This window comes from Microcebus murinus, unplaced genomic scaffold, assembly GCF_040939455.1.
Source record: "Microcebus murinus isolate Inina unplaced genomic scaffold, M.murinus_Inina_mat1.0 scaf004_hap2_Mmur4.0, whole genome shotgun sequence".
In the NCBI taxonomy this organism is placed as follows: domain Eukaryota; kingdom Metazoa; phylum Chordata; class Mammalia; order Primates; family Cheirogaleidae; genus Microcebus; species Microcebus murinus.
Genome location: NW_027438950.1, coordinates 1,096,296 through 1,112,855, shown reverse-complemented (window position 1 = coordinate 1,112,855; position 16,560 = coordinate 1,096,296). Strand labels below are relative to the sequence as shown.

Sequence of the window (16,560 nt, the reverse complement as noted above, 5' to 3'; positions counted from 1 at the left end):
ATGCCCTTACCCTCAATGATGATCAAGGCATCCCTCAGATGTGGGTCTTCCCTCAATGCCCTGAATCCCTGGTGAATACCACCACCATTTGAGTACCATAGTGTTAATCAGTCAGTACCAATTTGATGGCAAGTACATGTGGAGCCCATTTTTCTGATCTTATGTCACTTCACTTTGGATAATGGGCTCACTCAATCCAGGAAAATATAAGCAGTGCTAGCTCACTGTCATTTCTTAAAATTGAGTAATATTTCCTTGTCAACACATACCAAATATTAATAATCCACTCATAAGTTGACGAGCTCTTCAGTGGTTTTTATTTTGTACTTTAAAATTGTAACATGCTCATTAATTTTATTTCATCAGAATTTGTATCTTCAGAGGTGTAGGTTCTTATCAATTAATCAACAGGTGTCCTGAAAATTTCATCAAACTATAGGAGCTCCCTCCAAGAAAGCCCATGAGGAGGGTGAACTGCAATGCAGATTAAAGTGAATGACATACTAATTACACCTAGGATACCCTAGATCACTTTGTAAATCTTATTATGGCTTGGCAGGGGAAACACTAGATTGATAAACCATTCCCTCCTTCTTCAGGTGTAGAAGTGGCTCAGGGTAGAATGAAAGGTTGAGCAGCACCAAAATGGAATGGCAGCCTTATCCATCTCCCTGGGGCAGCAATTGCTGGAAACAGCACCAAAACAGGGCACCATTGTCCTGAGAAGAGACAGAGATCCTAACTATCTGCCTAAGATTTGTAACACATTTGAAAGATTTTTAAAAAGATTTTGTTTTAAGAAATGCTTTTCTGAAACTGAGAAACATATCTTTGAAATGTAATATCAACAAAGATATTTCCCTATCCCACAATTTCCATATGAAGATGAGATCCTAACATCAGTGAGCACCTAGCTTTAAGTTGCAAAATTATCTCCTCCTGCATTGACTTGAGACACTTGTTTTTTATTTGAATTTAACCAATTACCAAAAAAAGAGTCTCATTAATTACCAAGTAAGTTTATGGTGCACTCTTTATGACAAATAGGGCTGTCTAGTCTTCATTCTTCTTTCTTCAAAGCTAATTATTATTTATCTAGACAACATGTATGTAAAAGTTAGGATTTGCTTATTTATGTACAGTACCGGCTTTATGTGTGCCTCTGAAATGTCTCAGTGGATTGGCACTGTGCACATCACATTCTGCTTTAATTGACTAATGAAAGTGTTTACTTTTAATTCTCTTGTAACTTTGTGGACAGGTATTCTTAGTTGCAGAGTCTTCATTTTTAATATTTCCTGAACACTTTCCAGAATTAAAAATGCAACATAAACATAAAATGTGCCCACCACTTCTAAATTAGAAGGGCTTTGAACACGAGATTCCATCTTGAGCTTCCAGTCCTTAACCTGCAACTCCAAAGCACAGAGCTTCACTGTCCCCATATCTGCACACAGTAAGTTCTCTAGGCCTCTTTGGTGTCTACTGTCCCCCCAGAGCATACTTCGACCAGATTCCTGTGAATACAGTCTCACTGGATAATAATCACTAGTTCTATCATTTCTCTAAATGAATTTCACATCTTTAGAACTGAAATGGAGTCAGAGACTGTAGGGCTCAGACACAAATGGGAACAAGATAATGCGCACTGGGTGCAACACATAAACTCCCTTTCTGCCTTCTATTCTTGCCCAAATGTGAGGAAATGTACAGTGAGTGCTAATGAATCTATGCCTCTCAAGGGACCGAAATCTGCAGATCTAAATTCTGAATCCAAGAATCTAAGGTCTGTAAAATGATGAATCTGAATCCAAGGCCTTTAAAAGCAAAGAATACACAAGTTTGTTCCAAACTAGACCTGGACTCAACCTGGAATTCCCAAGACAGAGGACATACTTTGGACCAAGTATATACCAAAAACTCAGGGGAGACACATGCTGTGGTGTAAGAGATCAACATGGACTTTTGGGTTGATTTTGAAAGGAAACTTTGGGGTGAGTGTAAAGAAATTTCTAGATCTTCTGTAGTGTTGTATTATAGTTGTGTGTGAAGAATAGGCTGGCACCACATCTGAATTTTTCTGTAAATTAATGGGGGTTTACTACTCACCTTTTGTGGAATAACAAGGATTATATCACACAATGTGAAGGTTTCTTCACAGTGCAACAAAACATACATTTGAGGGCATAGCACATGCTCAGTAGACATTGCATTATGCTGCTCTTCACTGTGGTATTAAGTGTATGTTGTGATGAGTGTTGGGCAAAAGGCAGTATGTATGCTGTGCTTGCTGTCTCTACCTCAGTGCTACTAATAATGGATCTAGGTTGAGCAACATCAGCATAAAGGGGACCTGACAAAGAACCCAATGAATGTACCCCTTCCACACCAGCAGACCACATTTCTTAGTGTGAGGCCCACAGTACCACATGATTTACATTCACATTGATGTTTCAGAGACAATTTTAAGGTAATTACCTCTCAGTCCAGGCTTTCAATCAGGATAACCTGAGTAGATTGAAGAAACACCATCACCTGCCTGTTGGGCTGGGTGAAAACATCCATGTGGTTTTAATTGTGCCCCACATAATTCTAATTTGATACCAGGGTCAAGCATTAGGACTTCTGCATATATTCATGTGAATTGAGTTTCGCCTTTGTTCTTGAAGAAAGTCACAGGTTCTGCTCTCTTGGGTTTGGTAGAGGCAGATCAGTATGGTCCATAATTCCATTCCTGTTGCAGAAACTCCTGGCACCTGTAGCAGGGGGAGGTAACCGGAAGAAAAGACAGGAGAACCTCCCATTTGGTCTCCATGAATGGGCTGATCATAGCCGACTCTTTACTGTGAGCAAGAATAAGTGAGTGTAGCCCTTCTGCATTGCATGTTCCTCCTGCTTGTGAGTGTGATGGAAACAAGGGAAGAAATTGTGCTGACTCCATTAAGGAAAGTCTCAAGATTTAATTCTAATTGTTCCACACAATCTCACATGAAAAGAAATTTCAGAGTAGGAGAAGAAGAAGAAGAAATGGCTGGTTATCAGGTAAGTGTGGCCCAGATTTGGCATTGTGTCCACTATTTCTTCCAGATAGTCATATAGAATGTCAATTTTTTGAACCTGTAAACCTTCACTTCTTTACTTCTGATGTGTATGGCTAACAAGTTTTGTAACTACATATTTTTATTTCTTCTTATGGTAGTCAACGTTTTCTAGGAAATCCTTCCTTCCTATATAACAAAGCCTACTGTACATTCTCTCACACAAGCTTCTTACTACAATAACCATGTTTTCTAAGAAATATATGGCATATAATATTAAAAATGTTCCCATCGTGAGAGGTCAAGATAGAATAGTATGAATGTTTGAGATTCCCATTGGGGATAGGATAGAGTCTTTGGATTTGAGTGAGGAAGGGAAACAGGTACTCTCAAAGTTTGATCTAGATGCTTCATCATCTCTACGTAATACATTATTAGGAAAGTTCAGAAAGAAGAAAGCATTGATTGCCTAGGATAACCAGAAAATTATGGAAAAATTATAAAATAAAAGACTTGTTCCATATGATGCTAAAGTATTTACATACATTATTAAAGATACAACATGGGAAGTATCTGTATCTGAAATTTGGATAAATCTGATGATTCTTCATGGTTACATATTGTTGGCCACTACCATCCCAGCAGTCATTTTGTATCCTCCTCTTTGCAACAATGCCTAACACCAATTCATTCTGCTAAAGTTATGCTAATTTCATTCACTTGCTTAACATGCTTTCTGACAGATTCATCCAATATAAAGTTAATTGTTTTTTTGTTTATCATTAAGAGTCTTGTGGAGATTTACTTTCTGATGTGCATGAGCCATCACATTTAATCTAGAAGCTCTAATTTCTTCTTATAGCTTGCTTTGAAAACTGAGGGATATTATCTGTGTTCTGTTCAGATGAACTGAGATATATTCAAAGTCTACCACTTACTGGATATTGACAAAATACTCTCCTTAGGCAAGAAGCATTGTTGTCAGTAGTTATATTATGTGAAATGCAGAGATTCAGACCCCACCCCAGATCGCCTGAATCAGAAGCTGTATTTTAACAAAATCTCCAGTTCTTTACTGTACTTGTAAAAATTATGTGATACCATCTAACTCTCTATGACCCTGTATGTGAGAAATATGCACAATTCATTGATGTGATATAAATATAACACCCCAAAATTTATATTACTGTAGTAGGGGCCTTAATTTTGTATTAAATACTTTATCATCCATAGAAGAATCATATGCACACAGATTCATACATCTTTTTTGATCCTCATTCCAGCGGATAAGAGAATACGTTCAAGAATATCAATGTGCTAGAGAATATCTTATTGGATAATTCCAGTACTTCATGTGTCAGAAACAATTCTCACAACTCATTTTCCTTGTAGTCAAGTGAATAACTCTCTCTATGGCCACTTGGGAAATATGTGTCTTTTTACAGGAGATGGTGACATTTCAGGATGTGGCTGTAGAATTCTCTCCAGAGGAGTGGGCATGCCTTGACAATGCTCAGCGGAATTTGTATAGGGATGTGATGTTAGAGAACTATGGAAACCTGGTCTCCCTTGGTGAGGATCACTTATATACAGAATTTCTATTCCACATTAAGGCCATTCTTTTTTTATTAATAGTTTCTTAAAAGTTTCTACTTTACATGAATAAATTTTATTTTATTTTATTTATTTATATTTTAGCATGTTATGGAGATACAAGTGTTAAGGTCACTTATATTGCCCATGCCCCCCTCCCCCCTCAAATAAGACCTTCAAACATGTCCAATCCCCTAACGTTGCACATCTTACACATTGTCGTTGTATATACCTATCCCCTCCTCCCCCCTCCCACCCTCCCAACACCAGATAAATGACTCCTATATGTCCACATAAGTGTTGATCCATTAATACCAATTTGCTGGTGAGTACATGTGGTGCTGGTTTTTCCATTCTTGAGATACTTCACTTAGTAGAATGGGTTCCAGCTGTATCCAGGAATATACGAGAGGTGCTATATCATCATTGTTTCTTAAAACTGAGTAGTATTCCATGGTATACATATACCTCATTTTATTAATCCATTCATGAATTGATGGGCACTTGGGTTGTTTCCATAGCTTCACAATTGTGAATTGTGCTGCTATAAACATTCGAGTGCAGGTGTCTTTTCATAAAATGACTTTTGATCTTTTGGGTAGATGCTCAGTAATTGAATTGCTGGATCAAATGGTAGATCTACTTGTATCGCTTTGAGGTTTCTCCATATTGCTTTCCACAGAGGCTGAATCAGTTTGCAGTCCCATTAGCAGTATAGGAGTGTTCCTATCTCCAAATCTATGCCAATATTTATTGTTAGGGGACTTTTTACTGGAAGGTCATTCTTACTGGAGATAAGTGATATCTCATTGCAGTATGTTCAACATCTCTGATCATCAGGGAAATGCAAATCATTTTATTCCTTCTGTATTTTTATTTTCAGATCTGTTGTATGTCTATTTTGTATAATATTAGAATCCAAGATTCAGAATAACATGGCAGCATTTCAATTTCTCTACATTCTCAACATATGTATGTACGTATGTATGTGTATATATATTTACTTATTTAAAAGTCCTCAATGAAATCAAAAAGTCCCCAAACAGCAAATGCTGGCATGGATGCGGAGACAGAAGAACACTCCTACACTGCTGGTGGGATTGCAAACTAGTTCAACGTCTGTGGAAAGCAATGTGCATGAATTTCATATCCATACTTTTAAAGAAAATTTGAAGATTTTGGTGCATAAAATAAAATCATTAGATGTCTCATGTTATCTTGAACCTTTCCCTTTGTTGGGATTTCACACTAGATTAGTGGTTACTCTAGAATTCAGGGTATAAAATTGTTGTCTGCACCTTGGAATAGAATTTCCAACACTTATTTATTTGGTGCTAGTGGGAATTGGTGCTCTAGTCATAAATTAGATCAATTTTGTATCATTCTACAGGGTCTGTGAGAAAGTAATATGTTGCAAAGGAATTTTCTAAAATCTTCACTAATGTTCTCTCTACTAAGGATAGTACTGCATTAGTAATTGGAAAGTCTTCAGCAAGAGTCATGTGAAATTTCTCTAATGAAACAGGTCTTGCCGAGTCAAAGCCAGAGCTGATCACATGCCTGGAGCAAAGGATAGAGCCCTGGATTATGAAGAAAGAGGAAACAACAGCTAAATATCCAGGTAGGTGAGATTCAGTGAAGCAGATTAACAAATGTTAGAGAGCCAAAACTCAAGGAGGAAGGCAGATATTAAAAAGTGGGTTTGAATATTCTGCTCTTTTGGAAATGATTTTTAGAAGCCTGTGTATGTTTCTCTTTATCTCACAGAAGGACATCTGTCCCAAGCTCTTAAACTCTATAAGAACTCTACCCATGCAGTGATCTTCCTTAGAATTCAGTGAGAGCCAAACTTGTTGTCATGTCTTATAAGGGAATACATTATCTATCAGCATTTCTATTGCTTAGGAGTTATGGGACTATCTGCATATTTTGAAGACCATGACATTAAACCACCTTTGACAGTATTTCGGTTTTCTGTCCTTTCTGGAGTGCAGTGGCTGATCATAGCTCACTGCAACCTCAAACCTATGGGCTCCAGAGATCCTACAACCTCTGTCTTCCAAGTAACTAGATCTATGGGCATGAGCTACCATTTTGTTATTATTATTTTCTTATAAAAATGGAGTCTCCTCATGTTGCTAGGGCTGGTATCAAGATCCTGGCTTCCTTCTTGCTTGGTCTCCCAAAGTGCTGGGATTATAAGTGTGATCCTCCATGCCCAGGTCCATGTTTTAAGTTCCTTTTGATGCCTCATTTCTGAAATGTGTAAAGGGGAATAGTGAAGATGTTGGGATTTGTTTCTGGAATACAAGAAACACTAGGGAAAGATATTTATATTTTCTGCATCATGATTTCCAATTCTACGTTTTCAGAGGCAATCCTACAGAAAGTCAGATTCACTAATTTTGTACAAATGCATATCCTCTTCCTAAATGTAAAAATATCTAATGTTATTGACTTAAAATAATCTTTTTCTAGTATAAAATGAGAGTAAAATTTCAACTTTATTATACCCAAATACCCAAACTATAATATAGTTTATTTTCTCTGTTCACCTTATACAATTCTTAAATACACTGTCTCATTCAGTGCTTCAAATAACTGAATATATTTATACTCCCAATTGATATATAATACTTTGATAACTTATGTTCCATAATTTCCTCCTATTTAGTAGCATCAGAAATGTGTCACTCATATGTGTGTGTGTGTGAATATATTTCTGTGTGTGGGGTGCTTAATGGGTGGAAGTCTCCACAAATAATATTTGTATAACTGCATAAATTTATTGTACCCACTGTAGTGATCTGATGTGTGTATGAATGGTAAAACAATATAATTAAGGTAATAAACATATCCATCATCTCACATATTTATCATTTAATTATAGTGAGAACATTTATTAATAGTGAGTTCTATGGTCTTAAAAATTTTAAGCATATAAAACATTATTAATAACTCTAATCATGTTGCCATACAATAGATCTCCAAAATCTATTCATCTTATAACTAAAAGATTTTACCCTTAAAATCTCCTCATTTTTCCTTACTCTACACCCTGGAAACCACTGTTGTACTCTTTACTTTTGTAAATTCAACTTTAAAAAAATTATCCATAGCAGTATTTATCTTTCTGAGAATGGCTGATTTTACTTAGCATAATGCCTTCTATGTCCATCCATGTTGTTGTGATGGCAGGATATTTATCATTTTCATGGCTTAGTAATATTATATGGTGTGTGTTTGTACAGTCATTTTTTATTCAACAAAGCAGGCATTTAGTTTGTTTCCATCTTCTTGGCTAATGTGCATAATGCTGCAATATATATGGGGGTGCAGAATCTTCTTCAGATACTGATTTTACATGAGTATACTCATAGGTAGAATTGGTGAATGACGAGGCAGTTATATTATTTAAATATTTTAACAAATCTGTATGATGACACTAATCATTTATAATCAATAATAGTCTACAGGGATGGATTTCCTGCACACTCTTGTCCTCACTTATTCTGTCTCTTGTTTTGGACATTAGCCATTTTAAAAGTCTACAAATGTGAAGAATGTGGCAAAGCCTTTACCCAGTGCACACACCTTACTCGACATAAAAGAATCCATTCTGGAGAGAAATCCTACAAATGTGAAGAATGTGGCATAGCCTTTAACCAGTGCACATACCTTACTCAACATAAAAGAATCCATAGTGGAGAGAAACCCTACAAATGTGAAGAATGTGGCAAAGCCTTTTCCCAGTCCTCAATCCTTATTCAACATAAAAGAATACATACTGGAGAAAAACCCTACAAATGTGAAGAATGTGGCAAAACCTTTACACAGTGCACACACCTTACTCAACATAAAAGAATCCATAATGGAGAGAAACCCTACAAATGTGAAGAATGTGGCAAAGCCTTTTCCCAGTCCTCAATCCTTATTCAACATAAAAGAATACATATTGGAGAAAAACCCTACAAATGTGAAGAATGTGGCAAAACCTTTACTTGGTGCACACACCTTACTCGACATAAAAGAATCCATAATGGAGAGAAACCCTACAAATGTGAAGAATGTTGCAAAGCCTTTTGCCAGTCCTCAATCCTTATTCAACATAAAAGAATACATACTGGAGAAAAACCCTACAAATGTGAAGAATGTGGCAAAACCTTTACACAGTGCACACACCTTACTCAACATAAAAGAATCCATAATGGAGAGAAACCCTACAAATGTGAAGAATGTGGCAAAGCCTTTTCCCAGTCCTCAATCCTTATTCAACATAAAAGAATACATACTGGAGAAAAACCCTACAAATGTGAAGAATATGGCAAAACCTTTACACGGTGCACACACCTTACTCAACATAAAAGAATCCATAATGGAGAGAAACCCTACAAATGTGAAGAATGTGGTAAAGCCTTCACCCAGTGTACAAAACTTACTCTACATAAAAGAATTCATATGGGAGAGAAACGATACAAATGCAAGCAATGTGGCAAAGCCTTTACTCAGTGCACACACCTTACTATACATAAAAGAATCCATACTGGAGAGCAACCCTACAAATGTGAAGAATGTGGCAAAGCCTTTAACCATTCCTCAATCCTTACTCGACATAAAAGAATCCACACTGGAGAGAAACCCTACAAATGTGAGGAATGTGTCAAAGCCTTTACCCAGTGCACACACCTTACTCGACATAAAAGGATTCATACTGGAGAGAAACCCTACAAATATGAAGAATGTGGCAAAGCCTTTACTTGGTGCACACACCTTACTCAACATAAAAGAATTCATACTGGAGAGAAACCCTAGAAAACTATAGAATCTGGCAAAGCCTTTATCCAGCTAAAAGGCCTCACTCTACATAAATGAATCCATAGAGCAGAGAAACCATACAAATGTGAGGAATGTGGCAAAGCATTTTCCCAGTGCTCACACCTTAATCTACATAAAAGAATTCTTATCACTGAAAAATTTTACGAATGTGAGATTTGTGGCAAAGTCTTTAATATTTGTTCACATCTTATTCAACATCAAAGGAATCATACTAGTTAAAAGTTAGATAAATGTAATAAGTATGTTAGTGCTTTTCCAATGTATTAGCCTAAAATGCACAACAGTACTGAAACTTAAAGTAAAATAGAATGATGTAGACTGCTGACAATACCTTTAGTTATAACAGATCTTACCGGATATGGGAGAACTTACACTGAAAGAAATGCTCCAATGTATTCTCAAATATTGCTCAACATCAGAAAAATATTAAAGAATAGAAACCTTACAAATATAATGAACGTGAAAAAATATTTATGCAAAAGATATACCTTAGAGAACACAAAAACAGTTGATACTTAAAACTACTTTAATAGATTTCAGAATGCAATTAATCAAGAATCAAGTATAAACATATATCCGATGACTCGCAGTGCAATACACTAATGCACTAACACATTCACACATTTCTTTAAACCAGGTGGTTCATTAAAAAGAACTACCCAGTTAAAATAGTTAGTTGATTTATTTGTATGTTAGCTTTAATACGAGATAGATTTTCTGAGAGTTATAATTACATGTAAAATATACTTTCTTGTCAGTGTGGGGTGAAATTGTAATAAAGTGAAATTTTGTTTTGCTATTTGTGACAAGCAAATACTGATATTATTCAACTTTAAATACAATCGATGGTATGCTTTCATTCTTAGCGTGCATGTGAATGTGTGTGGTTAATGATAGCTACATCACATTTATTAGAGGTCTTTCTGTATTAGTAGGCATTATTCATGTACTTTTCTATGAAAAATTAAAAACACTGAAATGTAAGATTTACTAAATTGAGAGGTACTATGGAGTTTTCTTATAACAAACAGTATTTTAAGTGATGTATGATGTAGGTATACAGACTAATATTCTCCTCATTATAATCAGAATGAAAAAATTACAATATGAAAAATAACTTGTTTTAATATAGCACATTCCTATAATAAAATAGAATGAAATTTGGAATGTTTTTAGATTGCATGTGAACTTAATTTGTTTCATTAAATTAAAAATATTTTTAATGTGTCAAACATGTTGTAGATAGAATGAAGTGTTATTTTGCACCAACATTAATCTATCCCGTGTTACTCAAAGTTGGAGGTAATGGATTGTAAAAATGTACTTTTGGGTTACACAGTACAAAGACATCATTTGTGATCCTTTTTATTAGTTGCTCTACTTTGAAGAATATTGTTCCCAAAGCTTTTTATTATTATATTTATAATTATCTTGTTGCTGTAATGCTTATAATAAAGATTTTGCACTTAATGAAAAGCCATACATTCCTGAACATGGAATGACTAGTTGTTACATTTTATCCTACATTTTTCTTTCAACATGCAACCTGCCTGTCCAGTGAAACAGAAATAAGCATAATTTTTATTTACATTGAATCAAATATACAAATACATCACAGTTAAGTTGAACTATAGTTGTAGTATATTTACAGAGGAAGTAATTATGTTTGTATGACTGTGGATGTGTACTTATTTGGAACAGAAAAGAAGAAATATTAGACAAAATGGGTAATTTCAAAAGCATTGAAAATTTACTAGCAAACTAGAAACTTCAAAGATTCTGAAAGAAAATATTTTGTTTCCTTTATATTAAATTAATTGTTTAAAATCGTAAAGCTTCTGAATCGAAACCTGCCTATACAATCCCCTGTTCTTACATGCTTGTTACCCATGCTAGGCCTACTATATTATTATTTCAAAGCTCATTTAATATTGTTTATATGACCTGATCTGCAATTACAACAAGGATTGTTATAAAACTTAATGGTGCTCATAAAATTACATGAAGGTATGAGTAAATTCACAGTGTATTAATTTAAATTTACTTAGTGCATTCCATATTGTAATCTTGAAGAATGTAATTTGATCATGGACACAAAGGTTTATTTTAGGGTTCTCCACTGTGTTCTTTCATCTCATTATTTGTTTTTGTGCCGGGACCATGTTGCTTTTATTCCTATAGATTTGTTTTCAAATCAAGAAGTGCAATGTCTGTATTTGTATTTTCTAAAACCGTCTCAGTATTTATTGTTCCAACACACTTTAGAATTTATTTTTATATACCTCCAAAACAAGTATTAATGGAATATTATAGACATTGCATTAAATTTGTATATTACTGTGGATAGTATTGACATCTTAACAATTTTAAATTATCTGACCATTGAGCATGAATACCTTGAAGAGTGTATTTAATTTTGACATATTTTTCTATTAGCCAGTTTATGTTTTGCTTTTGATTTCTAGTTCCACTTTATTTTTGTCACAAAATATATGTTGTATATTTTTAGTCGTCTTCAATTTGATAAGACTTAAGTGTCCTAATAGCATTTGCCATGTATGATTGAAACTATTGTGTATTCTGCCTCTGTGGACTGAAGAGCTCTGAAAATGTCTTTTACATCTAAATGGTCTATAATGTTTTTCTCATTATCTGTTTTCTTATTGATCCTCTATCAAATCTTTTTTTTCTTTTTTTTTTTTTACATTTTCTATTTTTTTTTTATTTTGGCATATTATGGGGGTACAGATTTTAAGGTTTCAATTAATGCCCATTTCCCCCCTCCCCCCAAAAGTCTGAGTCTCCATCATGACCATCCCCCAGATGGTGCACATCTCACTCATTATATATGTATATATATATGGGTTGGCAGAATCAACATTGTTAAAATGTCTGTACTACCCAAAGTGATCTACAGATTCAATGAAATCACTATTAAAATACCAACATCATTTTTCAGAAACCTAGAAAACATAATTCTATGCTTCATATGGAAAAAGAGAAGACCCTGTATAGCAAAACCAATCTTAAGTAAAAAGAACAAATTGGGAGGCATCAATTTGCCAGACTTCAAGCTATATCACAAGACTATACTGGCTAAAACAACATGGAGCCGGCACTAGAACAGAGACATAGATTGATGGAGCAAAATGAGAACCCAGGTATAAAACCATCCTCATATAGCCATCTACACTTTGACAAAGCAGACAAAAACATACACTGGCGAAAAGAATCTTTATGCAATAAATGGTGCTGGGAAAACTAGATGGCAACATGTAGAAGACTGAAACAGGATCTGCACCTTTCACCTCTCACAAAAGTGAACTGATGGTGCACAACAGATTTAAACCTAAGGTGCGTAATTATAAGAATTCTAGAAGAAAATGTTGGAAAAACTGTTATAGACCTTGGTCTGGGCAAAGACTTTATGAAGAAGACCCCCAAAGCAATCACAGCAACAAGAAAAATAAAGAAATGGGACAGGATCAAATTAAAGAAGCTTCTACAGAGCCATGGAAACTACCGCGAGAGAAAACAGACAAGCTATAGAATGGGAGAAAGATATTGACATGCTATACATCCAATAAAGGGCTGATAACTATAATCTATATAACTCAGGAAAATCAGCAAGAAAAAAATCAACCCTATGAAAAAGTGGGCAAAGAACATGAACAGAAACTTTTCAATAGAAGAGAAACTAATGGCCAGGAAACATATGAAGAAATGCTTAACATCTCTAATTATCAGTGAAATGCAAAGAAAAACCACAATGAGATATCACTTCTCTCCAGTGAGAATGGCCTTTATCAAAAGTCCTCAAACAATCAATGTTGGCTTCGTTGGGGAGAGACAGAAGCACCCATACACTGCCGATGGGACTGCAAACTAATACAACCTCTGTGGAAAGCATTATGAAGATACCTCAAAGAGATACAAGTAGTACTACAATTTAATCCAGCAATTCCATTACTGGGCTTCTTCTCAAAGGAAAAAAAAATATTCCATAAAAAAAGACACCTTCACTTGAATGTTTATAGCAGCACAATTCAAAAAGGCGAAGATGGGGGATCAACTCAAGTGCCCACTGAGTGGCCATGGAGACAGGCCCAGAGCCCTTTGCGCTCACTGTGATCTCTGAAGCCCTTCTGTCACTCTGTTCCACCTGTCTTAGCAACAGTTCACAGCTAGTGCTGCCCACTTGGGAACCCACACAGTGACCTGAGGAAAGTATCCCAGATACTCAGTGGGAGGCACACTCATCCATAAACCTGGCATCAGGCCCAGTCTATGCAGACCCAATTGTATGTGCCTGCCCTAAAGATCAAAGCCATGAAGGAAATCCAGTCTGCCCATGAATAAGACAGGATTTACAACTACCCAAGCTTCTGCTAACAGGCCCATACTAAAGGCAGTCCTCACTACATACCCATCAGCAGACTTGTGACCCAGCTACAACCCCTTTTATCTCAAAATCCAGAGAAATTCCCATCTTCTTGGGAACCCAAGAAGGGAAAATCTTTACCTACTTAAACTAGCTTATTAAAACTGGAAGAAGTGTTTGCTCCTTTAAATACACAACACCAATGAAAACGTATATTATGACCATATTCAATGCTTCCATTTAACATAGTATTGGAAATCCTAGGCAGAACTTTTAGGCAAGAAAATTTTTTAAAATGTATCCAAAAAGAAAAGAAAATTTAAAAAGTCAGTTGTAGAATACATGATGTCATATAAAAGAGAACCATAAATAGTAGGCCAAAAACCTGTTAAATTAAAACACACACTCAGTAAATCTGCAGAGTATTAAATGAACATTAAAATATCAGTGTTTCTGTACACTAACAACAAACTATCAAATAGAATAAGGAATAAAATGACCTGATTTATATTAGCACAAAACAATGACTTTTTTAGCAATAAATTTAACAAAGAAGTTAAAATAGGTTTACATTGAAAAAGATATTGATGAGAAAAATTGAAGATGTCACAAATGTAAAAATATCCTGTGATAGGGTTTAGGCTTAGTTTAGGGTTTAGAGTTAGGGTAGGCATTAGGGTTGAGTGTTAGGGTTAGGGATTATTGTTTAGGTTCAGTTTAGAGGATAGGGTTGAGTGTTAGGTTTAGAGGTTATTGTTTAGGTTAGGGTAGGGGTTAGTGTTTAGGGTTAGGGGTTAGGGTTAAAGGTTACTGGTTAAGGTTTAGGGTTCGCATAGGTATTAGTGGTTAGTGTTAGGGTTTAGTGCTTAGGGTAACAGTTTAGGGCTATGTGTTCGGGTTACACAAGTGTTACGGTTTAGGTTTAGGGTTAGAGATAGTGTTTATGATATGTGTTAGTGGATGGGGATGGGAGCTGTGGCAACCTCATAGGCTGAGTTGGCCTTCCAACCCTCCCCTATATCAGCCCAATCCTCCTCTACATCACCCCAACTCTCCAAGGCATGCTACAGAAAAGTGGCAGAAGCCTACAGCACCTGGTATTCCCAGGTGGTCTCCCATCCGAGTACTAACCGGCCTTACCCTGCTTAGCTTTCAAGATCAGATCAGATTGGTCACATCCAGGGTGGTATGGTGGTAGATGGTGGTGAGTATCGTTGGATGCCTCAAGAAACCTTGTTGCTAGGCATCCCTGCCAACCCAGTGGCCCATAATCCCCTCCTGCCTCCCAGCACTAACCCTGGGCCTCAGTAGTGTTTGCTTGTTCATGTTTGTGACATTACAGCATGAGGAGCAGACTTTGGAACTCAGGCTGATGGCCAGGGCGTAGCAGGCAGCAGCTGAGGATGTCAGTTCTGCCTTGAAGCATGAGGTCTGACCTGCCAAGTCTCAAATGGGCAAAGTACTGGCTTCCTGTCTCACCACCAGAGTGCTGCCAGCAGATAGCAATTATAGAAATGGGTATAATTATCTTTATTCAGACAGTCAAGCTGAAAGACAAGACTCTTATTGCCAGGGGGTTGAAGTCCCAGACTTTGATGCATCCCTTCCTGCTCATTTCCTGTGTCTTGTGGGGTTGCTGATGTTCACTGTGGTTGAGGGTGTTGATCTGGTGAGCATGCTGGGAGATTCCACTCCAAAGAGGGACAGAGGGAACTGGCTGCATCTCACCCCTTGTATTAAAGTGGAAGGAATATGTAGGTTTCCACGCAGCAATTCCTGCCAGGTTTGGCAGTACAGTGTAAGCACGCAACAAAAGAGTATACTATAAAGTGAGTTTGAAAAATCAAAATACAATCAGTAACAAATTGAATGGGAAATGTGGAGCCTATATAAACAAAATACAAGAGCATTCTTGAAATATATGAACAAAGACTTAAACACATAGAGAGTTCTATCTTGTTCTTGTAGGGATACAAAATCAATACTATAAAGAGGTCCTTTGTCCTTTGTGCCTTCAACATGGCATTGGATCTCATAATAGATTCTGTCAGCTTTTTAAAACCTAGCAATGATTTTGCAAAATGCACATGGAAGAACAAGCTTATAAGTATAGCCAAACTTCCAGTGGGAAGCACACAATGAGATTTTCTTCTCCCATAAGAAGTTAAAACACTTAAAAATAAATGTTCTGTACTTAAAGCAGGGTGGTGTTGATGAAAGTAGACAGATGAGGACAGCAGAAAACCCCCACACCTACCAAAGTGTATCAGAAACATTAAGCAGTAAAAAAAACCACCTTTACCAAATCTGAAATGTTAAAATGTTTGTCATTGTACAGTTTCCAATTTTGAATATGATATATGTTATTCATAAATGGAGATAACATTTATTTTTCCTTTTTTCTGAGACAGAGTCTCACTTTGTGGCCTGGGCTAGAGTGCTGTGGCATCAGCCTCACTCACAGCAGCCTCCAACATCTGGGCTCAAGGGATCCTCCTGCCTCAGCCTCCTGAGTAGCTGGGAGTACAGGCATTCACCTCTATGCCTGGCTAATTTTTTTTGTATGTATTTTTATTTGTCCGACTAATTTCTTTCTATTTTTTTAGTAGAAACAGGGTCTCACTCTTGCTCAGGCTTCCCTTAAACTCCTGTCCTTGAGCGATCCTCCTGCTTCAGCTTCCCAGGGTGCTGGGATGACATGTGTGAGTCACC

The 16,560-nt window shown here is 36.3% G+C and overlaps 1 protein-coding gene and 1 pseudogene across 1 annotated transcript; one reads left to right on the top strand and one right to left on the bottom strand.

Moving 5' to 3' along the window:
- Positions 1-3,027: 3,027 nt before the first annotated feature.
- Positions 3,028-9,443, top strand: LOC142866383 (uncharacterized). The gene is made up of 2 exons (XM_075999753.1): positions 3,028-3,042; positions 8,259-9,443. The coding sequence occupies exons 1-2, from the start codon at positions 3,028-3,030 to the stop codon at positions 9,441-9,443; spliced, it is 1,200 nt and encodes a 399-aa protein (XP_075855868.1).
- A 5,487-nt stretch (positions 9,444-14,930) lies between these two features.
- On the bottom strand, positions 14,931-15,048 carry LOC142866403 (uncharacterized; annotated as a pseudogene).
- Positions 15,049-16,560: the final 1,512 nt, after the last annotated feature.